This window comes from Mauremys reevesii, linkage group 24 (genome assembly GCF_016161935.1).
Source record: "Mauremys reevesii isolate NIE-2019 linkage group 24, ASM1616193v1, whole genome shotgun sequence".
Taxonomy (NCBI): domain Eukaryota; kingdom Metazoa; phylum Chordata; order Testudines; family Geoemydidae; genus Mauremys; species Mauremys reevesii.
Genome location: NC_052646.1, coordinates 5527366 through 5551711, shown reverse-complemented (window position 1 = coordinate 5551711; position 24346 = coordinate 5527366). Strand labels below are relative to the sequence as shown.

Below are 24346 nucleotides of genomic sequence, written 5' to 3'. Positions count from 1 at the left end.
GAGATCTGACAGAGGTGCCATGGATGCTGTGACTAAGAAAACAATCGCAAAACCATCCCGTTTTCCTTGTCATAACTCGTGGGTTCTATTCTGGACTCTGGGAGGGGGGAGTAGGGTCTAGTGGTTAGAGAATGGGGAGGCTGAAAGTCAAGACTCCTGGTTTCTATTCCCAGCTGTGTAGCCTTGGGCGACTCACGTCCCAGAGCCGTGACTCAGTTTCCCCACCTGCAAAAGGGCGATAATCTCTTCTGCCCTGTAGGGAGCTGATGATCCTCAGTTCGTTCGTGCTGGTAAAGTGCTCTGGGAGCTCTAAGAGAAGCCCCCCGCCCCATTGTCAAATATTGGAGGGAGAAGCTGCCAATTTCATCCTTGTTGGCACCCTGGTTTGGATGTACGTAAAAAAGTTCTTGATAGACTTAGCAAAGAATCCTGTGGCACCTTATAGACTAACAGACGTTTTGCAGCATGAGCTTTCGTGGGTGAATACCCACTTCTTCGGATGCAAGCCGGATGATAGACTTGAGTGTGTGGGCATCATCATTACAGATAAGCAGCAGGCCGGCCTGCTGCCATACAGACCGCCCTGGCCGCGATGGGGGAGGAACTGTGCCAGGTTATTTTCCCAAAAGCCTGTATCCAGGTGGCATGCACACCTGCCATGCATGGCATTGACACCAGAGGGCGCCAGCAGACAGCTCTTTGCAGCTGAAAGCCATTGCCAGGGCCCCAGAGGCAAAGGATGCAGCTGCCGGTCGGAGATCTCCTTTCCCTCTGGCTGCCCTGGGAGAAAGGGAGAGGCCGGGCCTTGCAGGCGGAGCAGAGCGCTTGGTTCCCCTGGCCCTTGGCCTGGCTGCACCAGTCTGCATTGCCCGTAGCTCTGCTCTGAGCAGGCCACTGTGCCCGTGTGCCATGTCCCCCAGCAACCGCCACTGAGCCGGGTAACTCCTCCCCCACCAGCCTTCCACTGTGACCCCCTAGCCCCACATACCACCCCCTGCTCTCCAATTCACCCTCCTCAGACCACTCCCTGCCCCTGAAACTCATGCCAACCAGCCCTCCAAATTTACCTGCACATTTTATCCTCCCCACAAACTTACACCCCAAATTTACCTGTACCCCCCCCCAACTTACTGCACAATTTACCTTCCCCTCACACTTAGCCACACCTTAATCTTATTCTTCCTTGTTCCCCCTTATGCTACTGGGGGCTTTGATGGACTCTTCTCCCTATACAGCCCAACACTTAACCCTCCGCCTGCCCCCTCCCCGCCATGTAACGGTGCCACCTGCGAGTCAATGCCCCCCCCCTTTGATGTGAATTCACCCCTGTCGCCCCCAGGTCCTCGGGAATTTGCGAGGCAGCCTGGCTGCCGGCCTGGAGCAGCTGCAGGCCCGCACCGCCGAGCGAGTGGGCCGGCTGACGGAGCGGGCCAGTGGGGTGGTGGAGGACGTGATGGGCGTTGCGGCCTTGGGGGTGAGCATCGTCCTGAACGCCAGCGTCATCGGCCAAGTGCTGGAGCCCAGGGCCGAGGCAGCGCTGAGCCGCATGGAGCAGATCGCGAACCACTATCTCCCTGCCACAGAGGAAGAAACCAGTGAGTAACAGCGATACCCTCAGTCTGCCAGCAGGGCCATACCAGGCAGACCCCAGCTGGGGAAACTGAGGCACGGAACTCAAGGAAAGTGACTTGCCCATGGTCCTCCCATGAGCCAGTGGCAGAGTAAGGACTAGAACCCAGGAGTCCCGACTCCCAGTCCCCTGTGTTAACTTCTAGGCCATACTCCCTCCTGGAATAGAACCCAGGAGTCCTGACCCCAACTCCCCCAATAGGAGTGTAGATAATAGTATCTCACGTTTCTTTAGTGCTGCTCATCTCAAAACACAAGAAGGAATTCCTTCACGTGCCACCAACATGCAGCCACCTCTGGGGTGGAACGTGGCAGCTGGTTAACAGCCACCTAGCAACTTTGCACAGGGATCTCTCACCCGGTGCTGAAATGCAGCCAGCTCTGGAGTGGAGCATGGCAGATTTTGAACTGCCCCACAGCAACAGTTGACTGAAGCAGTGCCAGAAAGGGATGAGCCAAAATAGAGCAACTTCCTTTGGCATTTAGCTGAGATATTGGGGTTCCCAGCAGACCCCCTTCTCTGGCAGCTTCATTGTTGGGGTCCCCAGAGGAATGATGTCAGCCCTGTTCCCGCTCTCACACTCCCCCACCACCTCCTCAGTCCCAGGTGGACGCTAGCAGCAGGCAAGCTGCCCGTCGGCCAGCATGACTCACGGTTCTGCCAGTGTTCAGAAGTGGGAGGGGATGGCAAAGCCCAGATTCCCAGAGGCAGCCCACCCGCTGCGTGCGGCACGGCTTTAGACAGAGCCAATTCAGGAGGTACTTGGAGCGCTAACCACTAGCCCACGCTCCCCTGCTGGTGCTGGGAGTGGAGCCCAGGCATCCTGACTCCCAGCCCCCAGCTCTAACCTCTCAACCCTCCCCCCATGCACCCCAGCCTCCTCCTGCCTGTCGGTTGAGCTGCAGGTGACCCCGGTGCTGATGTGCCGGTTGGGGGCAGACAGGGGGCTGCTCTCTGCCCAACCACTGTCATTCCCAATTTCCCCTGGGCTTGGTGACGCTCTGCAAACACCCCGGCTGCTGTGTCACCCACACTCCCTCGGAGGCTACAGGGGCTCTGGCACGTAGACTGCCTGCCAGGCCTGGTGGTCTGGCTGTATCTGCGTGTGTGACATGTGGCGCTCCAGGCCTCCAGAGAGGGGGAGTGCTGGCGGGCAGGTGGATATCCCTTAGCTCACCACCACGGCACTCGCGGTGGAATCCAGCCGCCAGGCCTCACTCCTTCCATGCGAGTGTGGCACACCTGGGATTGAACCTCCAGAGGTACAAGCACGAGTTGGGGGGTGGGTGAACGCCGGGCGGCACGCACTGGCTTGTTAACGGGGGGTCGCTGTGACAGGGTTTGCTGTTCCAGGGTTGCTTGTGAGTGGTGGGCTGCGTAGCCTTCGTTACTGCACAGATGTCTGTAAGCAATACACTGCACACCCTGGTTTGTTATTGTAGGGTTGCCCATGGGGGCTAGGCTGCACACCTTGGTTTGTTATTGTAGGGTTGCACACCCTGGTTTGTTATTGTAGGGTTGCCCATGGGGGCTAGGCTGCAAACACTGGTATGTTATTGTAGGGTTGCACACCCTGGTCTGTTATTGTAGGGTTGCCCATGGGGGCTAGGCTGCACACCCTGGTTTGTTATTGTAGGGTTGCACACCCTGGTCTGTTATTGTAGGGTTGCCCATGGGCACTGTTTTGCACACGCTGCTTTGCCCCTGCAGGGCTGCACACAAGTACTGAGCTGCACGCCTGGACTGTTAAACCCGTTGCGCTGACCAAAAGCCTCTACAAAACCCTGCGACGCTTTGCACAGGGATTTGAGCAGAGAAAGGCCGTTTGCTGCCCCGAGCTCCCCCAGCGCCACTGGGCCTTTGCTGCTCAATGACCTGGAGCAGAATTCTGCTTCTCAGCGTTTCTCCAACATTCGGCTCTGTCTAAACATCCCGTCCCTGGGCCTCCCCGCCCGGTGCCTCCCCTAAGCCTGCTGTCGCTCTGCGGTGAGCTCCCGCTGCCCCTGAGCTGAGTTCTCAAACCCACGGTGACGCTGGGGGTCAGGGAATCTCCCTGTGCAAACTCACGTTAGCCAGGCCCCTTGGCAGCCCTGCTCGAGGTCCTACAGGGATCTCCGCAGTCCCTCGGAAACCCCTCGCTCGCTGCCTGTGCAGGATAGATCTTCAGGGGTTGCCCCAATGTAGAGATTAGCTCAAGCTGGGGATTTGAGGAGCGGGCTCTGGATCCTGACTTTCAACCCTAACCAACTGGGAGGGGGATCTGGATCTAGGGTTTAGGCTTGTAGACAGAAGGGCCAGCTGTTACATGCAGCTTCCAGTTGGATCAGGAGTTTGGGTAGGACAGGGGTTCTCAAACTGGGGGTTGGGGGTGTTGCAATGTCATTACAAGGGGGTCGAGAGCTGTCAGCCTCCACCCCAAACCCCGCTTGCCTCCAGCATTTATAATGGTGTTAAATATATTTTAAAAGGGTGTTTAATATATTGGGGGGGGGGGGCGTCGCACTCGGAGGCTTGCGATGTGAAAAGGAGTCGCCAGTAAAAAAATTTGAGACCCACTTGGCCCACCTCTGCCATGAGGGAGATGAGCCAAATCTGCCAGCCTAACCTGTGGGGAGGGGGAGGGAGCAGGAGAAACACACTGAAGTTAAGCCCCTGTCACCTGATCTATTGGAGAATCTTCATGAGACGTGAAGCTCTCGGACAAACAGTTGAGCAGTTTTGATTCCATCCAGTAGAGGGCAGTGGTGCACGTGCTCCCCTCCCCATGCAGATTGTACCTCATTTTCAGGGGCACAATCCTCTTTTGGGACTTTTGCCCAGCCCCCTCCACCCAATCTCACCGTCCGTCCCTGTACCCTCCCCCCCAAAAACAGGAAGGCAGGTGCCAAGCCTCAGAGGCGTGAGGCAGAGCCCGGAAAGCGAGCAGACCTATGCCAGGCGGCTGCAGCTTGTGATTGCTACCTCTGCCCGGCGAGCGAACCGGAGAGCGTGGTCATATGCGGAAGAACTATGGCGTTTGATGCTCTGGGCCCTGAACCAGCTGCTGGAGTTTGCTGCCGAGGTACGGTATGGATTTATTACTTAGGGTTAGCTATGGGATCCCCAATGGCTGCAGGACACACGGGAACCCCAGTTCTGCCACGGCCCCTTTTGTGCTGCTTCCCATCATCTGTTGTGGCGCTGAACATGGTGGGTTAGGTTTGTGACCCGAAAAAGCCAGCAAGTGAGCTGCTAGCAAAACAGGCCCCTGGGAACCTCTCGGCTTCTGACGACAGAGCCAGGGGTATTTGTCTTAGGGCTGCACTTAGCGATCGGAAGCCCTGTGCTGTGCAGGCATATAGTAAGGGTCCCTGCCCCATGGAGCATACACTGTAAGTAGACCAGACAGACAAAGGGTGGAAGGGGAAACCGAGGCACGGAGAAGGGACATGGACTTGCCCAAGGTCATCCAGTAGCTCAGTGGCAGAGCCATGAGTAGAAGCCAGGTCTCCTGGCTCCCAGTTCAGTGCCCTTCCCAGCTTGCCCGGCTGCCTCTCGGGTGCTGTGACCCAGGTTTCTGGCCTTGCCATTGGTGAGATGCAAGGCGTGGGGGTGAGGAACTGAAAGAGATCCAAGCTGCTTTACAGCTTCTGGCATTGGGAAGGGGGTGTCCCCAACTGGAGGATGAGGATGAGGAGGGAAAAGCCAGTCCCTTGACTCTTTAAGAACATAAGAACGGCCAGACTGGGTCAAACCAAAGGTCCGTCTAGCCCAGTATCCTGTCTACCGACAGTGGCTAATGCCAGGTGCCCCAGAGGGATGAACAGAACAGGTGATCATCAAGTGATCCATCCCCTGTCGCCCATTCCCAGCTTCTGACAAACAGAGGCTAGGGATACCATCCCTGCCCATCCCAGCTAATAGCCATTGATGGATCTATCCTCCATGAACTTATCTAGCTCTTTTTTTGAACCGTGTTATGGTCTTGGCCTTCACAACATCCTCTGGCAAGGAGTTCCACAGGTTGACTGTGCGTTGTGTGAAAAAACACTTCCTTTTGTTTGTTTTAAACCTGCTGCCTATTAATTTCATTTGGTGACCCTAGTTCCTGTGTTACGGGAAGCAGTAAATAACACTTCCTGATTTACTTTCTTCACACCAGGCATGATTTTATAGACCTCTTTCAGGTCAGTCCCTTCGCATCTGCCAGGGTGTTGCTTTGGATTAGCGCGGAGCCTACTAACGAGGCTGGATGGTTGGACAGCTGCTGGATCTCATTGCTCCTAATGTGGATCTGACACAATCAGGCTTTGACTCCTTCCCGGCGCATGTGCCACTGGGTTTGATGGGGCTCATTTTGTGGCTGCACCAAAGCTCCTGAATGTGCCAGGTCCCCCCCAAAAAATCCAGCGCTTCTCTACCGTCAACCTGTTCCATGCAGCAGAGCTGTGCAGAGTCTGTTCTGGCCCGGGGGCTCACAAAGAAATCGCTTGAATCTGGGGGGGGCAGGTTCTTTGCTCTGTGCCCAGCATGAGCTAACCTGAGTCCTGCTCTCCCGCACCCGTGCTGCGATCTCGAGTGCTTTTGTCTTGGGGTAGGGAGAGAGACAGCCCCATGGCAGCTGGGCTTTCAAGGCAGCGCTGGCAGGCTGGCTGTATATAATGCTATTACTTGCACGTCTCGCTGGGGGATCTAATGAGGGAAATATGCCATTGAGTGTTTACAAGGGCTGTAATGAACCCCTTTCTGAATGCAATTTGATCGGCCTTCAAGCCTTTGTCTGCCCTGCTAGGACGCCTGCCATTATTCCAACCGCTTCTGTACATTCCTCTGCGGGGCTTTGAACGTTCTGCACTTGCAAAAGCAGGTTGGCTTTGTCTCATCCACCCCACGGGCCTCGGCTGTTTCACATCCTCTGGCAAGCGGGGAAATGAGTTAGCAGGTTCTCAGCCCAGATCCGGGGAGGGAGGGGGACCCCTCCCACCATAGAATGGCCCTGGGACACAGACTGACCGAGTGACGTTGTGGGCAGAAGGGGGTGTGGGATTGGTTCAGTTCCTGGGTCTGCCCCGGCTGACCTTGCACGAGTCACTTCTAGCTGCGTCAGTTTTTAAAGCCAGCAGGGACCCTGAGATCACCCTGTGTAACGCGGAGCAGAGAATTACATCCAGTTAGGGAGCCCAAGAACTCGTGTGTGACTCAAGCATCCTGTCCGGAAAGGAATCCAGGCTGGATCTGAAAACACCAAGAGATGGGGAATCCGCCACTTCCCTGGCACCTGGTTCCAGTGGTTACTTCCCCTCCAGGCTAACGATTTGTGACTTAGTTCTAATCTGAATTTGTCTTGATAGTCCCTGGGCCTCAGTTGCCCATCTGCAAAGTGGGGATGATGCACCGTAGCTCCCAGGGATGGTGAATTCGTTAATGTCTGTGAGCTGGGGCTGCAGGGCGCCATTTAAAGCTGAGGGGGGGCATAGATTTGGTCTGTCCAAGAACCTGCTCTGCGGCCTGTCCAGCTATAGGCAAACTAGGCAGCTGCCTGGGGCCACAGATTCTGCCGACGGCGACAGGAGCGGCCAGGTCAAACCTGAGCAGGGCTGTGACCCCGTGCACCAGGTCGCAACGCCACGCGCTCAGATTTGGCCCCGACTTCCCCCCGTCCCCTGGGCCTGGCAGACGAGCAGCCGGGCCAAACCCGAGCGGCGCTGCGACCTGGCACCGGTCTGTAAGGTGCTCGGACACTGGGGTGAGCGGGGCATAGGAGCAGCGAGATTGTTCAGGGAGCAGCGCGTACGTGTGTGGCTGGAGAGGAGCTTACGCTGCTGCGGGCCAGGCTGTACCTGCTGTGAGGGTCGAGGACGTCCGGGTGGATTCCACTGGAGCTATGACTGATTTCCACCAGGTGGGGATCTGGCCCCGGGACTAGACCACCTTTCATACGAAGCAGACCTGACGTCCTGAGAGCTTGGGACTAGGATATCCACATCCACAAGGCCACCCAGAGCGAGACTCGTAAATACCAGCCAGCATTGTGAGCTCTGCGGCTTCTGGGCACGAGTCCCGCTCCACTCGCCTGAAGTCAGCTCAGCCCGGAGCAGCTGGTGCGAGCGAGAGCGACCACAGCTCCGATCCAGTCCTCCTGGTCACTGGTTCCAATCCAGCCCAGGTGGGGCGCTGCATGAGGGTGTTGCAGGGCCTCAGCCTGTGTAGATTGAGTCAGGCAGGGCCTTCACTGGCCCCCCAGCTCCCTAATAACTAAGCACCTTCTTGAATGAATTTATCCTCCCACCCCACCCGTTATGGGGCAGTGCTTTATCCTCATTGCACCAATGGGGAGCCAAGGCCCAGAGCGGCTAAGCGACTAGCCCAAGGTCACACAGGAAGCCTGTGTCAGAGGACAGGATTGACACCGGGTCTCCTAACTCGCAGGCTAGCGCCCTAACCATTGGGCCGTCCTTCCTGCTCTGCCGAGAAATGCAGCATGAAGGATGTCAGCCCACAGGGGTCTCAACCCGGCCCCCTCCCACTTAATGCACATGGTATTTCCCCCCCCTGAAAATAATAACAAATCTCATACCTCTCCCCTGCAATTTCCCCTCAAGGATTAGCCGCTTTCATCCCCTGCCGCCTCCAGGGGCCTGGACTGAGCGCACGGCGCTTTGAAAGGCAGCAATCAAGTGACAGCAAAGATCCACCCTTGTTAAGTTCAGGATCTGGCCCTTGTAGCCAGGAGCTGGGGGAGAAGAACGGGGGTGGGGCCCCGTGCTCTGCCATGTGCAGCCCCTGAGCGGCAGCGATGATGACAGATAATGTTCCTGCTCTTGACGACAGCCCCGCTGCCTGTAATTTGGCACAGTGGGTTGTGAGGTTGGCGCGGGTTGCCGAGCTGGGAGAAAAGCTGCCTTTGTTGTGGCTCCCTGGCGGCCAGAAGGGACAGGCTGCGGGGGGACGACACACGGGTATTTCCACCTGTCTGCATGTGCGTCACCGTGTCTGTGCAGAGGAAAACGTACATACATGTGCAGGCACACCTGTGTGTTGGTTCGGGGGGATGCACACACAGCTATAACTGCAAATCTCAGCCCAACCTCAACTGTTAACCCTCTAGCAGTGGTGCCGTTGATCCTGCATGTGGGTATTTTACGGGGCTGTGTGTATATCCCATTGATGTACCTGCATTCAGAGCTTTGTGTGTGTGTCAGCTGGCCTGCAGGCAGGCAGGCAGAGGGGTGTGTGTGTGTGTGTGGAATCAGGTGTCTGCGTGTGGTGAATGTATAGTGTGTGTGTGTGCACTTGCAGTATGTGGGGGTATAGGCGTGTGCATTGTATGTCATCTTTGGGTGCTTGTGTTTTCCTGGCAGGGGTGTGTTTGTGTGTTCTTTAAAACACAGACCCTCCCTGCTTCATTAGGCCTCTCTGACCCCTTCGCCCCATGTGTGCTGGGGAGGACTGACGGTGCCCTCTGTGTTGACTAGAGATTTGCCTTAGGCAGCTGGGCAGCGGGCTGCAGGTTCGAATCATGCAGTGAGAGTGAACCCGGGGACAGCCCCTACGCTGGTAGGGCCACCCTGCCGCTCCGTAAATTAGCTCTGTCCAGACGAGCGCTCCCGCTTATTGCTACCAACCGTGCTAGTGCGGAGCAGATCCGGGTGCTTGTACAGCCCCTAACGCACCAGCGGCCTAATCCTGCATGGGATTTCTGGGTGCTGTTGCAATATAACTAATTGCGCACAAAAAACCATGTCCAAAGAACACTATGAAGGTTGCAAAGTCAAGCACACGGAGGTCAGGAGATGCCGGAAGGAAAGCTGCCGGCGCATCCTTAATTCCACCCCTTTGTGCCTATGCATGGAGACGGTCTTTCCTTTTTCCCCCCCTAACGAAGCCTGGCCCCGTTCAGTGCACACGTGGAGTGGGTCACTTACAGAGCGGCTATTTAATTATCTCTATTCTGCTGATTGTTCAGTAGGTGGCTGCAGGCTTTATTTATTTCACGCTCTTCAAAACCTGCGCTGAAGAGGGAATGATTCATTTCCTCATGGGCTTCTCCAGGGCACTCACCCCTGTAGCATTCCCAGACGAGTTTATTTTTCCCACACTCCTGTGAGGCAAGGGGATGGTATTATCCCCATTTTACAGAGGGGAAACCGAGGCACAGAACGTTCGTAGCCGCTAATGTTGGGTGCCTGATCTGAGATGCTGGTTTGTTTTCAGAGTACATAGCATTATACTCCCCTGATAGCCATGAGTTTTCAGAGAAAACGGCCAATGGCTCTGCAATCACGTCAGCGAACTCCCTCAGCACCCTCGGATGCATTAGATCTGGCCCCATGGACTTGTGCATGTTCAGCTTTTCTAAATGGTCCTTAACCTGTTCTTTCACCACTGAGGGCTGCTCACCTTTTCCCCATACTGTGCTGCCCAGTCTGGGCGCTGTCCTTGTCTGTGAAGACCGAGGCCAAAAAAAAGCCCTCTCTCCGACACCACCTGCGTAACCACACATTTACCTCCACAATTCGATGGTCCCTACCTGGCCTTTTCCTTCAACAGGGAGCACGACTTGCACCTCAAACTCCTTTATCCTCCTTCCCAGAGCCACGTACTCTGCAGTGACCCACTCAAGGTCATTCTTGGCAGTATCCTTGGTGCCCACGTGGAGAAGTAGGAAGGGGTAGCTGTCCGAGGGCTTGCTTGGTCTCGGCAGACACTCTGTCACATCCCGAATTCTAGCTCCAGGCAAGCAGCACACTTCTCGAGTTTCCCTTAGGAGGGAGTCACCGACCACCACTACCCATCTCCTCTTGGGAGTGGTGGTCATGGAACCCCCCTCCCTAGGACAATGCATCCCATGCCTTCATCTCCTCCTGATTCCTTCCCTCAGATGACGCTTCCAAACCATTCTCCGCCATAGTATCTGTGCAGAGAGCCTGAAAACGGTTTCTTACCTCTGTCTACATTGGGGGTACATGGGTTCTCCTCTTTCGCCTTCTGGAGGTCACATGCTGCCAATTTTCTTCCCTGTTCTGCACTGCTCTCTCTGATTCTTCAGCATGCTGTGCCTGCAGGACCAAACACTGACTTCTATCCAGAAAGCCTTCGTTTTCTCTGATGCAATGCAGGGTTGATACTTGGTGTGACAGGTTGGATCACAGAAACACCCTGGGGGCTGCCAACTGATGTGCCAAGACTACTTCTGCCCCTGCTTTCCCTGCCAGCCTGGGGCTCCAGCACCCTGTCTTGTTGAGCCAGACACGCCCGTCTGCTCCAACACTGACCCAGGGTCTGAACCACGTGCCCCAAAGCTGCAGACTTAACTGAAAGCAACGTAAGAAGTGTTCCTGTCTTTAACACTCAGAGGCCCAACTCGCAATGGGGTCCAAACCCCAAATAGATCTGTTTTACCCTGTATAAAGCTTATACAGGGTAAACTCATAAATTGTTCACCCTCTATAACACTGATAGAGAGATATGCAGAGCTGTCCCTCCCCCCCCGGTATTAATACATACTCTGGGTTAATTAATAAGCAAAAAGTGATTTTTATTAAATACAGAAAGTAGGATTTAAGTGGTTCCAATTAGTAGCAGACAGAACAAAGTGAATTACCAAGCAAAATAAAATAGAACATGCAAGTCTATGTCTAACAAAGTAACAAAACTGAATATAGATACAATCTCGCCCTCAGAGGTGTTCCAGTAAGCTTCCTTTTACAGACTAGTCTCCTTCTAGTCTGGGTCCAGCAATCACTCACACACACACCCCTCCCACTGCAGTTACTGTCCTTTGTTCCAGTTTCTTTCAGGTATCCTGGGGGTGGAGAGGCTCCTTCTTTAGCCAGCTGAAGACAAAATGGAAGGGGTCTCCCAGAGGTTTAAATAGACTTTCTCTTGTGGGTGGAGACCCCCTCCTCTTTCCTATGCAAAGTCCAGCTCCAAGATGGAGTTTTGGAGTCACATGGGCAAGTCACATGTCCATGCATGACTCAGTCTTTACCGGCAGCAGCCATTGTTTACCCGCTACCCTGAATGTCCTCAGGTAGACTTCTTATGTGGATTGGAGCCTTCCAAGATTCATTGTACTTTAAAAAACAACAAGGAGTCTGGTGGCACCATAAAGACTAACATAGGGCTTCTCAAACTGGGGGTCGGGACCCCTCAGGGGGGTCATAAAGTTATTACATGGGGGTCACAAGTTGTCAGCCTCCACCCCAAACCCTGCTTTGCCTCCAACATTTATAATGGTGTTAAATATATAAAAAAGTGTTTTTAATTCATAAGAGGGGGTCACACTCAGAGGCTTGCTAAGTGAAAGGTCCCCAGTGCAAAAGTTTGAGAACCACTGGACTAACAGAGTTATTTGGGCAAATAAATCTGTTCGTCTTTAATGTGCCACCAGACTCCTTGTTGTTTTTTGTGGATACAGACTGACACAGCTCCCCCCCTCCCATACTATTGTCCTTTAAATGTTTCTTGATTGGGCATTTAATTTGCACATTCCTTTCTCACGAAGCTGACCAAATACTTTAAGAAATCAAGCAAGTACATAGCCAATATTCATAACTTGGAATCCAACAATGACACGTGCAAACAAATAGGAGGAATAGATTCAGTAGATCATGACCTTTACAGAGATATGTTACATGGCATATGTAGCATGAAACAATCCAGTTATGTCATATATATACATTCATAAGCATATTTCCATAAAGCCTTATGGGCTACACTGTCACACTTGGGTGTCTAGTCCTTTAACTGTCTCTTCCAATATGGAGACCAGCTTGCACTTCGTACAGACGAAGTCGCCTCTATCCTCTGGGAGCAAGACAAACATGGCACATCCCATACAGGTCACAACAGCTGATCGCTCACTATCCATATTGTCTTCCTTCTAAGAGCCTCTTCAGATGCTGCAAAGAGTTCTGTGGCACCTTATCGACTAACAGACGTATTGGAGCATGAGCAGACAGACACTCGGATATTTACCCCACCAGCTCACAACACAGCCCCCCAGTGCCGCACTCACCACAGCTTCTCTCGGACGGTTCCCCGGCAAATTCCCTCCATTTGCTTCTCCTCTGTTCGCAGCTCCAGCTGCCACGACTTCAGTTGCAGCTGGGAGCCCTCAGCGCTTCTGCACGTCAGATCCCAAGCTCTCAGGTCGGGCACCCAGGAAACGAGGAACGTGCAATTAGTGGGAAAAGTGTGGTGCCAGTGACTTGCCCCCGCCTCTCACAGGAACTCTGTGGCAAAGGCAAGGGCAGAATCCTGCCCTCCAGAGGAGCATTCAGCTGCCTTAACCATGAAACTGTCTCTTCTCTTGCTGCAGTGTCCTGCCTCATTGTCCATGCTGGGCAACGAAGGTGGAAGGGGTCCTGTGGAACGCATAATGTGTGGACATGCAGTTAAAGGTCTGACTCTTGTCCCCCTGCATTCAAATCAGGCAGCTTCCTCTTCTGGAGGTCTAGCAGGGGGTCTTTGAGAGCACAGGAGAGAGAGTTTCCCTGCTCTCAGACCAGGTGCCTGGACCTGGCACGAACTGCAGCAATCCAGAGCTGCAATTGCAAGGAAAGTCTTGCTCAGTGCCAGGCTGGCTCTACATGGACCAAATCTTGGGGAATTTAGCTGCTTAAAAGCTAAAAAATCTCTACTGAGCACCTGCAACCGGCCATTTTTAAAAGGCTCATAATTTGACCAAACTTGAGTGGATTTCCACTGGCACAGCAAAAGGCACATCCCTGACACAAAGGCCACCCCGCCTCTTGCCAAATTTCAGGACCCTACTCCAAAAGCCGTGAGCTCTCTCAAGGAAAAGGTTGCCAGATTTTTATTAACGTGGGCAAAACAATATATTTTTCCCTAGTCTCATTATCAGAAACAGCTGAAATGTTTTGGCTGACACTTTCCACAACAGGTCAGCTTGAAGCAGACACCCAGCAAGGAAAATTCCCCCCCAAAGGGTTGAAGTTTGGTGAAGCTGTAAGCGACTGAAAACAGGGGCTTGTAATGAGAAGTGTCGGGCGACCTTAATACCAATCCCACCTATAATAAACCCTGCCAATCTTAAAAATGCTAGTGTAGAGCAGGCCTAGGTGTTTGTATAGCACCTAGCAGGCAAGGGCCTGAACCTGAGTAGGACCTCTGGGTGCTGCCGCAGTTTAAATAATTATTAGTTCTTCGTTCTTAGCGGCGCAATGCTCCCACTGTGATCGGACTGAGAGAGGACTAGAACTGTGCCTTCGAATTTAATTTTCAACAGCTGCTGACCTTGCGAGTTGATTCCAAGCAGGCTTCCCCCATCAATGACCCCCGCGGTGCTTGTTCTTTGCTCTGTTCGGCCCCTTTGATGAATTGCTCCTTCCCAGCTTAATCCCATCTCGGTCCCCGAAACGGTCCTGACGTGGCCTGCGTCAGCACGACTGCGAGGAGGTCAAAGGGGACGCGGTCAGCCAAGCGGGACCGGCTGTAATTGGGGCGTGTGTCTCGCTCTAATGAGGTTTGCATGGAATCTCTCGAGCCAGGTCGGGGTGTGACGGGTGCTCATTAATCCTGCTTAGCGGCGCAATGGTTGGTAAAAGACATACCGGCCCCTGTGTGGCTATGCCACGTTGCCAAGGTGGTTGGTCCGTCGCAGAGCCGTGTAGATATTGGAGGACATGAGGGAGGGAGGGTTGGCTTGTGGGGGAGGGTTCAGCTGGGGGAGGAGGAGTGCAAGCGGTTGCTGTGTCTGCCTGCTCCATAGTTAACTGGAGCGATGCTGGGAGCAGCGTGACTAGCCGTGGTGCAGTGTACGCTCTCGCTGTCCTGGTGGCAGTTACACCTCGCATCCACATGAGGCGCTCTAGTCAAGTGTTGCAGGGCCCTCCTGCAGTCCCTGTCTGAGCTTCCCGGACCAGCAAAGCAGCTTGTGGGAAAAGGATTCTGGGAGCCTAAGGCGATGGTGGATTAAAACTGGCTGGGAAGCGGAATTCTTTAGTGTGGACCAGGCCTCTCTATGCCTAGCAATGCTGGATCCAGACTGAGATGGAATGTGGGTTACACCCAAATAGTGTGTGTGGGGCGGGCGGGCACTCACCTATCCAGTCCATTTCTGCAGGACAAGCCCTGATTCTGTGCCACATGGTACAAACATGGCTGATAAACTGCCCTGAAAAGGATTTCAGGCTGGCAGAGCAGCAACACTGTCACCTCTCATGGTCATGCTTCAGTGGCCGATGGCAATGGGTCAGGAAGGAATCTTTCCTAGCTGCTTCCCAAGCTACTGGGAGTCCCACTGAGGTGTATCATTCTGGGGGAGGGATAGCTCCGTGGTTTGAGCATTGGCCTGCTAAACCCAGGGTTGTGAGCTCAATCCTTGAGGGGGCCGTTTAGGGATATGGGGCAAAAATCTGTTGGATGATTTAATTGGGATTGGTCCTGCTTTGAGCAGGGGGTTGGACTAGATGATCTCCTGAGGTCCCTTCCAACCCTGATGTTCTTTGATCAGGTCAGCACGGTATTTGGGATGGCTGCTGCCTTGGCCAACACACCTGGGATTGAACTGGTGAACCTCCAGAGCTAAAGGCATGTGCTGCTACAGCGTGAACTAACAAGCAAGTCCCATAAGAGATGCCCTTTCTTGGAGCAGGTGCAGGGAGACTAGTAGCGCTCAATGGATTATATATGCACAACCAATGCTGGGAGATTCTTCGTCCTCCACTCGTGGCAGGTCCACATAAAAGGTTTGAGGCTGCTATCTAGCAGGCTTCAGTTTGTTAGCTCAAACGGTGGTCGCTCATGCTGAGAGTGTGGAAAGTCTAGGGTTCTAATCCTGCTGTCAACCTAAATATGGTCAATTACACATGAGCATCTCTACAGCAAGGATCTGTCCCCCAAAAGCCTTCTCCCAGCATGCAGAGGGGTTGGTGTAAAAACCCCAGAAGGAGCAGGCAGGGTGGGTTATCTTGGTTTTAAGGGTGTTCCAAAGTCCGGATCAGGGATGTAGAGGAGGAAAAGGAGGGAGCAATCTGCCCATGGACATTACTCTAAGTTAGCAAACGCTCGCTCTCTGCTGAGAAATTGACACGCTAGCGTGGGAAGGCGCTGCTGGGAGCATGAGGGCTCTTTGCTGCAATTTGAGGCATTCAGGAGAACAAACAACGTCCCTGGTGGAGCTGTAGCTTGCAAAGACTAAAAAGAGAAGCCCCCACGTCCCCCCCGCTTCCTACCCCGCTGCACAAAGCGAAGGAGCAAGAGCCATTAAAGGCAGCAGGAAAGAGAAATTGAAACGTGTTTTTCGGAGCAATGAAAAGAGCTGCCTTTGTGCTGAGCTTTTAGTCCCAGCTGCATCTTGGGCCGGTTAGGATATTAATACTCAAAGGCATTTTAACAAAGCACTGAGCCCCCGTGGATCAAGATCCTTATAGGGCCAGCTCCTCGGATGGTATAAATAGCACAGGAGTGGAGCTACAGACGATTCACACCAGCTGTGGATCTGGCCCGTGGACGTCAATGGAGCTGAGCTGTTTTACAGCAGCCGGGGTGCCAGCCTGTTTTTCAGCCCCACATTTTTGACCCAGGCTAATCACAACCTTCTCCCCCAAAACAGGTGTTACCTCTATTTTATAGCCAAGCAGAGGTAGCTTTACCAAGTCAGTGGCAGAGGTAGAACCCAGGCGTCTTGACTCCCAGCTGAGCTTGCTGTAATTACTAGACTCCCCTGGCTTGATTCTCTTTTCACATCCCCCCTGTAAATCTGAAGTAACTTCAGTGAAGTCAGAGTAGAACTGCTGTGAAGCCTGCGCTCAGGCCCCATTGTTTTTAGTGGGATTATACCAGGGGAAGTTGGCTCATTGCTTTCCCAATGCCGCGTTGTCTTGCAGCTCGCCGAGGAGAAATGATAGCACATGTCATATATCTCCCCGTAACACGTGGGTACAGATCCCACCGTGAGTACTGCAGCAGTGACCTAGAATATTGTGTAATGGGATCACTGCTTCCAGAGAAAGGTCAGTTGTTCTTAGGGCTGGAGAAATATTGTGTCAAATATGGAGCGCCGTGGCTACCTGGCTTAGCTCAGATGGGTGTGGCATGCATCCTTGCTGAGCCTGCGCTGCGATCGCTGGATAGGAGGCATTAATATCTTTCCGCTGAAAAAAAAATCTATATATTTTTAATAATGCTTAATAATCAGTCTCTCCTTGGGCTGGAGATCCTCTTGGATTTCACAAGCTATGCAGAATCCTGCTGTGGTCAGTATGGTTACCGTGCGGTTATCGAACCAGCTGCTGTGCTCCACCCCAGAGGTGGCTGCAATTTCAGCTGTCTCTATAGATACAGGCCAAGATTTGCAAAAGTAACCAGTGATTTGGGCAGAGACTCTAAAGGGGCTTGATTTGTCAGCGAGTGCTGAGTGCTCATCCTCTGGGAATCAGGCCCCTTATAAGGCATCTCAGAGTGGGACCTCCAAAAACAGAGGCATCCACAATCACTAGCTGTCTTTGAAAATGTTAGGCCCTGGGTTCTATTCCTGGCTTGGGAGGAGAAGTGGTGTCCAGAATAAAGGAGACTAGGAGTTTAAAACTCCTGGGTTCTATTCTTGGCTTTGCAAGTAGATTTCCTGGGTGACATTGGGCAAATCACTCTCCCGCTCAGTCCCTCAGTTTCCCCATCCATCCGGCGTCCATACAGCAGACAATGTTCACTCTATCGGCCTCAGCCTGTGAAGCTCTTTATATACAAAGGGAATTCTGCTCTGATTTCCCATGGCTCTCTATTTGTGCCAGTGACGGCAGAATTTCAATTAGTGCTCATGTTCGTTATGGATCTGAGCACTGAGCAGCATTCTGTAGGGACCAATTTTGCATGTGCTTAAGGATCTTAGATGAGATGAGACCAAACAATTTTATTTGTTTGGTTTTTTTTTTAAATCTCATGGTTTTAATCCGTTTGTTCTTAACCAACAGTCTATCGGGTATTGATATGGTCCCCGTGATCTCAGCATTTCACACACACACACACACCCATGCAGGGCTGCTATTCCCATTTTACAGATGGGGAAAATGAGGCCCAGAGTGGTTTGGCCAAGGAATTTGTGGCAGAGGAGTGAATTGAACGCAGGTCTCCAGAGCATCCTAACTCTGGGCCAGGCTTCCTTGCTGCTCTGGTACCTGTAATTCCAGTGCTGCACAGTAGACACATTCCTCGGTCCTGGCTTTGTAGGGTCATTGATGTAATGAGCCCTTTCCCCCCTCGCCACCAGCGGCCTTGGCCAAGGAATGTTAGGAATGTCCAGGTAGACGCTGCCCCACGGCCAGGAATCCGGCTGCCTTACTGCTGAGCAAACCGGATGCCCCGTTCAGCAGGGGGGAATATTTTAATTTTTGTTTCCTGCTTCCTGAGGCTGGTAAACAAACAGGGCGGCTTGTTGGGTAGGCAGCCTTTGCACCGGAGCGTAGGGTAAACTGTGAACTGCCTTAGTGCGGTCTTAACCTCGGGGGAGGTGGGAGGGTTCATAAAGCTGGAGGTGGGTTTTTGTTTTTTTTAAGGTTTTCATCACTGCCCCTTTACAAAATGGGATTTTCCGGTATAATCTAGATGGAGCTAGGACCATTAATACACTGATTGAAATGCCCTTTGATTGGAATCAATCAGGCCTTTGAGCCTGCTGTCTAACCGTGCCCAGGCTAGGAAACCGTCTATGAACCACGAACCTTAATAGCCACACGGTTGTCAGGGGGTTGTTTCTCAGTTTCAGCATGATCAGAGGGTGCTAGTGGGCATGGAGGTGAGCCCATGCGCTGGGTGGGTCGCAAACGCCACTCGATTAAATTCGGCCTGGCCACCCCTCCGTCATGACAGGGGGCAGCTGCCCCAAATTTCAGGAGCGGGGTTGCAACCCCATGACTGAGTGGGAAGGCTCCCGCCCCACTCCCTGAAAGTTTGATGCCCGGGGGAGTGGGGAGAGGACAGCTGAGAACCGTTGCTCTAGAGCAGTGCTCCCCAACGCGGTGCCCGCCGGGCATCTGTGTGCGCCTGCCTACTGGCCGGGCAAGCAGCCGCCGAAATGCCGCCGAGAAGCAGCAACGTCAAGAAGCGTCGCTGCCGAAATGCCGCTGATTTTCAGCGGCGACGCCTCTTGAGGACACTGCTTCTCGGCGGCTGCTTGTCCAGCGGCCACGTCCTCGGCGGCTAGTCGTCCGGCGCCCGCCACATGGAAAAGGTTGGGGACCACTGCTCTGGAGGCTAGTCTTCACTGCAGCGACGACACCGAGCGATTGGGGGGTATGGCTAGACTGCACTCGTGGGGTATGAGCACCGCTTTAATGGGCCTAGCGCAGGTCCCAGAGCAGTGAAACCGCAACCGCTGTCTTAGTGTCGTGTTGCTAGCGAGGGCTGCATGCCCCGGATTGTTATTGTAGGGTTGCTAGTAGGGGCTGGGAGGCATGCACTGGCTTAAAAAGGACAGGAGCACTTGTGGCACCTTAGAGACTAACAAACGTATTTCAGCATGAGCTTTCGTGAGCTACAGCTCACTTCTTCGGATGCATAGAATGGAACACACAGACAGGAGATATTTATACACACAGAGAACATGAAAGCGTGGAAGTACACATACCAACTGGAAGAGGCCAATCAATTGAGATGAGCTATCATCAGCAGGAGAAAGAAAACCTTTTGAAGTGATAATCGAGATGACCCACAGAAGGTGTGAGGAGAACGTAACATGGGGAAATAGATTCAATTAGTGTCTGCACTGCTTGCATCCGAAGAAGTGGGTATTCACCCACGAAAGCTCATGCTGCAAAACATCTGTTAGTCTATAAGGTGCCACAGGATTCTTTGCTGCTTCTACAGAACCAGACTAACACGGCTACCCCTCTGATACTCAATTAGTGTAATGACCCAACCATTCCCAGTCTCTGTTTAAACCTAAGTTAATTGTATCAAATTTGCATATTAATTTGAGTTCAGCAGTCTCTCTTTGGAGTCTGTTTTTGAAGTTTTTTTGTTGCAAAATTGCCACCTTCAAGTCTGTCACTGCGTGGTTAGAGAGGTTGAAGTGTTCTCCTGCTGGTTTCTGAATGTTACGATTCCTGATGTCAGATTTGTGTCCATTTATTCTTTTGCGTAGAGACTGTCCGGTTTGGCCGATGTACACGGCAGAGGGGCACTGCTGGCACATGATGGCATATATCACATGGGTAGATGTGCAGGTGAACGAGCCCCTGATGGCGTGGCTGATGTGATTAGGTCCTATGATGGTGTGCACTGGCTTGTTACTGCGGGGTTGCTAGAGGGAGCTGGGCTGCACACAGTGGTGGACTGTTTTTGTAGGTTGCTAGCAGGGGCTGGGCTGCAGTGGCTGGATCGTTATTGTAGGGTTGCTGATGAGGGCCGAGCGGGGATAGGGTTGCTAAGTCAAACAGCATCACTCTCCACGGTTGTTCACACGCAGCAGGGCGTGTTCAGCATCCTTCCTGAGGAGCCCCCTGCAAAGCTAAGCAACTGATGACAGGGCAGGGAAGGTGTGAACGGTCACATCCAGTCCCCTCCCCTTCTCTCAATAGCAACCCAACGTGGAGATACAACAACAGGAAGCAACCCCCTGCTCTCCCACCGCACTGGTGCTATGCACAGTCAGGCTGCAGCAATGCCCAAGGGGGGTCGATGAGGGAGATAAAGCCCCTGCTCCCTCTCTGGGCCATTAAGCAGGTGCAATGCTGATGCTCTGATCTTGACTGCTTGCCTTGGGAAGGCATTTCTGGAATAACTCCCTCCCTGGGCTGCTGCTGAAGAGCGATGGCTCAACACTGGGTTTGGCCAAAGCTTTTAGAGCAAGTCTGGGAAACCAGTGCTGGTCGGGAACTGGCATTTCCCTTGCAGGGGACAATCCAGCATTTTTTTGGGGGGGGGAAATCTGCTTCCATTTGGAACAAAAAGCAGAACTGTAGGAATTTTCAACCCAACAAAAATTCTGAAAATTGTTGATTCGGGATCGTTGGAGCATTTCCTTTCACCCGTGTCATTTCAGCTCATTTTGGTTTGCATTTCAAATATCAACTAGCCTAAACATCACATTAGAGGTAACAAAAATAGACTGCATTATTGTAATACGCTAATAGACTATGTCATCAGCGACTTAGATATTGGCATAGAAAGGATGCTTATTAAGTTTGCAGATGATACCAAACTGGGGGGGTTGCAACTGCTTTGGAGGACGGGGTCACAATTCAAAATGATCTGGACAAATTGGAGAAATGGTCTGAGGTAAACAGGATGAAGTTTAACAAAGACAAATGCAAAGTGCTCCACTTAGGAAGGAACAGTCAGTTTCACACATACGGAATGGGAAGAGACTGTCTAGGAAGGAGTACGGCAGAAAGGGATCTCGGGGTTATAGTGGACCACAAGCTAAATATGAGTCAACAGTGTGATGCTGTTGCAAAAAAAAGCAAACATGATTCTGGGATGCAGTAACAGGTGTGTTGTGAGCAAGACACGAGAAGTGATTCTTCCGCTCTACTCTGCGCTGGTCAGGCCTCAGCTGGAGAATTGTGTCCAGTTCTGGGCACCGCATTTCAAGAAAGATGTGGAGAAATTGGAGAGGGTCCAGAGAAGAGCAACAAGAGTGATTAAAGGTCTGGAGAACATGACCTAGGAAGGAGGCTGAAAGAATTGGGTTTGTTTAGTTTGGAAAAGAGAAGACTGAGAGGGGACATGACAGCAGTTTTCAGGTATCTGAAAGGGTGTCATAAGGAGGAGGGAGAAAACTTGTTCACCTCAGCCTCTAAGGATAGAACAAGAAGCAATGGGCTTAAACTGCAGCAAGGGAGGTTTAGGTTGGACATTAGGAAAAAGTTCCTAACTGTCAGGGTGGTTAAACACTGGAATAAATTGCCTAGGGAGGTTGTGAAATCTCCACCTCTGGAGATATTTAAGAGTAGGTTAGAGAAATGTCTATCCGGGATGGTCTAGACAGTATTTGGTCCTGCCATGAGGGCAGGGGACTGGACTCGATGACCTCGCGAGGTCCCTTCCAGTCCTAGAGTCTATGAATCTATGAAAGTCAAAATGAATCAAAATGACGCTAACACAACACTTCAACTTTGGTGTGTCAACAAAATTCATCACAATCTGGCAAGATGGTTAGATTTTGTCAAAACTGCTAGTTGCTGTTGAAATTTTTCCAACCCGCTCTCTGCAAGACTAAGCAAGGCACCGGGGACCGAATTCTATTGCACGCCAAAGGCAATAGGAAGCATTTTATCTTCGCCCTGTCTCTCTGAATGCTTGAAACCCTGAATTCCCCTTCTCCTTTAGTAGGCAGGTCTCCTCTTCACCATGGCATCTCTGGCCTCCATTCCCATTGCTCCCATGTTAAGACTGCCTTTGCTGGCATTTGGGGAAAAAACTTGTTACCTTATTGAAAATTTGCTCATAAGCGTAGGTGGATGTGATGAAGCCAAGCTATTTCTCCTTCCAGGCAGCCAGGGGTTATTTCTCCAGTGTTTCTTTTCTGTGTTAAAATAATTTATAAGCTGAGACTGAAATATGCAGCTCCTAAGAACTGCCGGAGTGGCAGTCCAATGGCCTGTCTCTGACAGCTGGGAGGATTTGATTTAATAGCCCCGCTTCCAAAATGCACCTTCCTCTGAAACAACTGGTTCTGGCCACTACCTGAGATAGGCGTGTGGCCTAGATGGACCATTGGTCTGATCTGGGATGGCCGCTCCTCTGCAATACTGTGTCATGTGGGGAGATTTCTGGCTGGCCCCCCAACCTGTGCAACGAGTGTGTCGCTGGTGTAATTCCATTTTCTGTGTCCTGCCCCTTTAAATCTCTAGAATTTACCAGCCTGCAGAGACAGGCAGCTGTTTTGGGAGGCGGAGTCCAGCAGTTATGGGAGTGGCGGGGTGGGGGTAGGGACTTTATTTTGGTTCTTTCTTCCTTTGCTCTGAATCTAAAATGTCAGTTGCACTGAAGGACACATGGTTGCATATGGAAAATACAGATCAGTTCATGCCCTGAAATAAGAGGATTTGAAAGTCCTCCTAATAATGTCCCAGTTGTAATCACAGACTTATGCAATGATTGCTACTCATTATTAAGGCCCTACTTGAATCGCGAGATGATTGTCCAATAATTGCATCTGAGTTGCAGACAACATATAGAAAATAACAGAAAAGTAATAATTGACCTTTTTTAATTGTGGCAATTTGAAAAAGCCAGAGAAGACCTATTTGTTTATATTGTTCCAGCAAATTTTTCTTGAACACTCAAGTACTATGTTATGCCTGCTAATTTTTTTTTGATAACTAGACATTTTGCTGCAACTAGATTAGTCAATACACAGGGCTGACAGTCCGAGCCCCAGCTGCTGTGGGGTTCTACTGTACTAATGGGGGTGGGGGGGGGGAAGTGTGTGTTGCAAACCTCAAAACGTGCACAAAATTGCGGACTGTGCAAAGTAAGCCAATTAAAATCAAAATTGCAGCGGAAGCCTAATATTACAGGATCCGCAATTTCCGCAGTATCGCAAATTAAGTAGGACCTTATTCCTGGTCTGTTAATTAGTATGACAGTAGTGCATAGAGCTCTAAAGCCTGACTCCCTGTATGATGCCAATCGCAATCAGGTTCCCGTTGTGCAAGGTGCTGCACGTACACCGTGTGGGAGACAGTAGGGAAGGTGTGACTCCAGCTGACTCTTCTCACCAGGCAGGGGCAGTAAACCCAGCAGGGGAGGGAATTTAAATGCCCTTTGTGCAATCCAAGGCAAGTATAAACCAAACAGGATCCTTGTACTATTAGCTGCCTCCCCGAGAGATTAAAAGCACCGCAGCAGCCCTGCCGGGGGTTCTTGGCTGGGTTCCTAGTGGTTAAATATTGACCCACCCAGGAGGAATGGGAATGCAAACACTCAGGTTTCATGTTCTGGAAAAATACAGAGCTGCTCCTCCTACTCCAAAGAAGGGAGGGTTGGGAGAAGCCAGACAGGAGCTGCCATGTAACCTGATATTAAGGTGACCCTGTAGATGTGACCCAAACCAGGTGCTGGGCGGACATGAGCTCGCTAAGGTACTTTGCCGGCTTAACAAAGAGGCTGTAATGCACACCCACCCCACACCCACACACCCCGTTGCGTTGCAACTCACAGACCCACACTCCTGCAGAACCAGGGCTAGAACCTTGCTGCTTAGATGTGGCCGTCTACCGTTTCGAGGTAAAGGAGCGCTCCCCCGGGTGGCGCTAGTAATATGCCCTTTATCCTCCAGGGCAGTGGCTCTCAACCTTTCCAGACTCCTGTCCCCCTTTCCGGAGTCTGATTTGTCTTGCGCACCCCTAAGTTTCACCTCACTTCAAAACGACTTGCTTACAAAATCCAACCTAAAACTACGCAAGTGTCACAAACGCCATTACGGAAAACTCGCTGACTTTCTCCTCTACTGTATAATTATAAAAGAAATCAATCGCAATAGAACTCTTTCACTTACATGTCAGTGTATAGCCTATAGAGCAGTATAAACAAGTCATGGTATGAAATTTTAGTTGGTACTGACTTGGCTAGGGCGTTTTAACCAGGCAGATATCTAGATGAGTTGATGCATCCCCGCAAAGACCTCTGTGTACCCCCAGGGGTATATACACCCCTGGCTGAGAACCATTGGTCTATGGTGCCCATTATAGTCTATGGAGATCCAACCACTAGACCCAACCACCAAGCCATGGTACTGAAGCTATGCTAGGAAATATTTTTAGTTTC

At 51.9% G+C, this 24346-nt stretch overlaps 1 protein-coding gene across 1 annotated transcript in view; it reads left to right on the top strand.

Moving 5' to 3' along the window:
• LOC120390624 (perilipin-2-like) overlaps window positions 1–24346 on the top strand; it is a 42439-nt gene that overhangs the window by 5336 nt on the left and 12757 nt on the right. The window contains exons 4-5 of the mRNA XM_039513368.1: window positions 1340–1595; window positions 4504–4691. Coding sequence (XP_039369302.1) covers window positions 1340–1595; window positions 4504–4691 — 444 coding nt within the window. The remainder of the gene's footprint in view (window positions 1–1339; window positions 1596–4503; window positions 4692–24346) is intronic.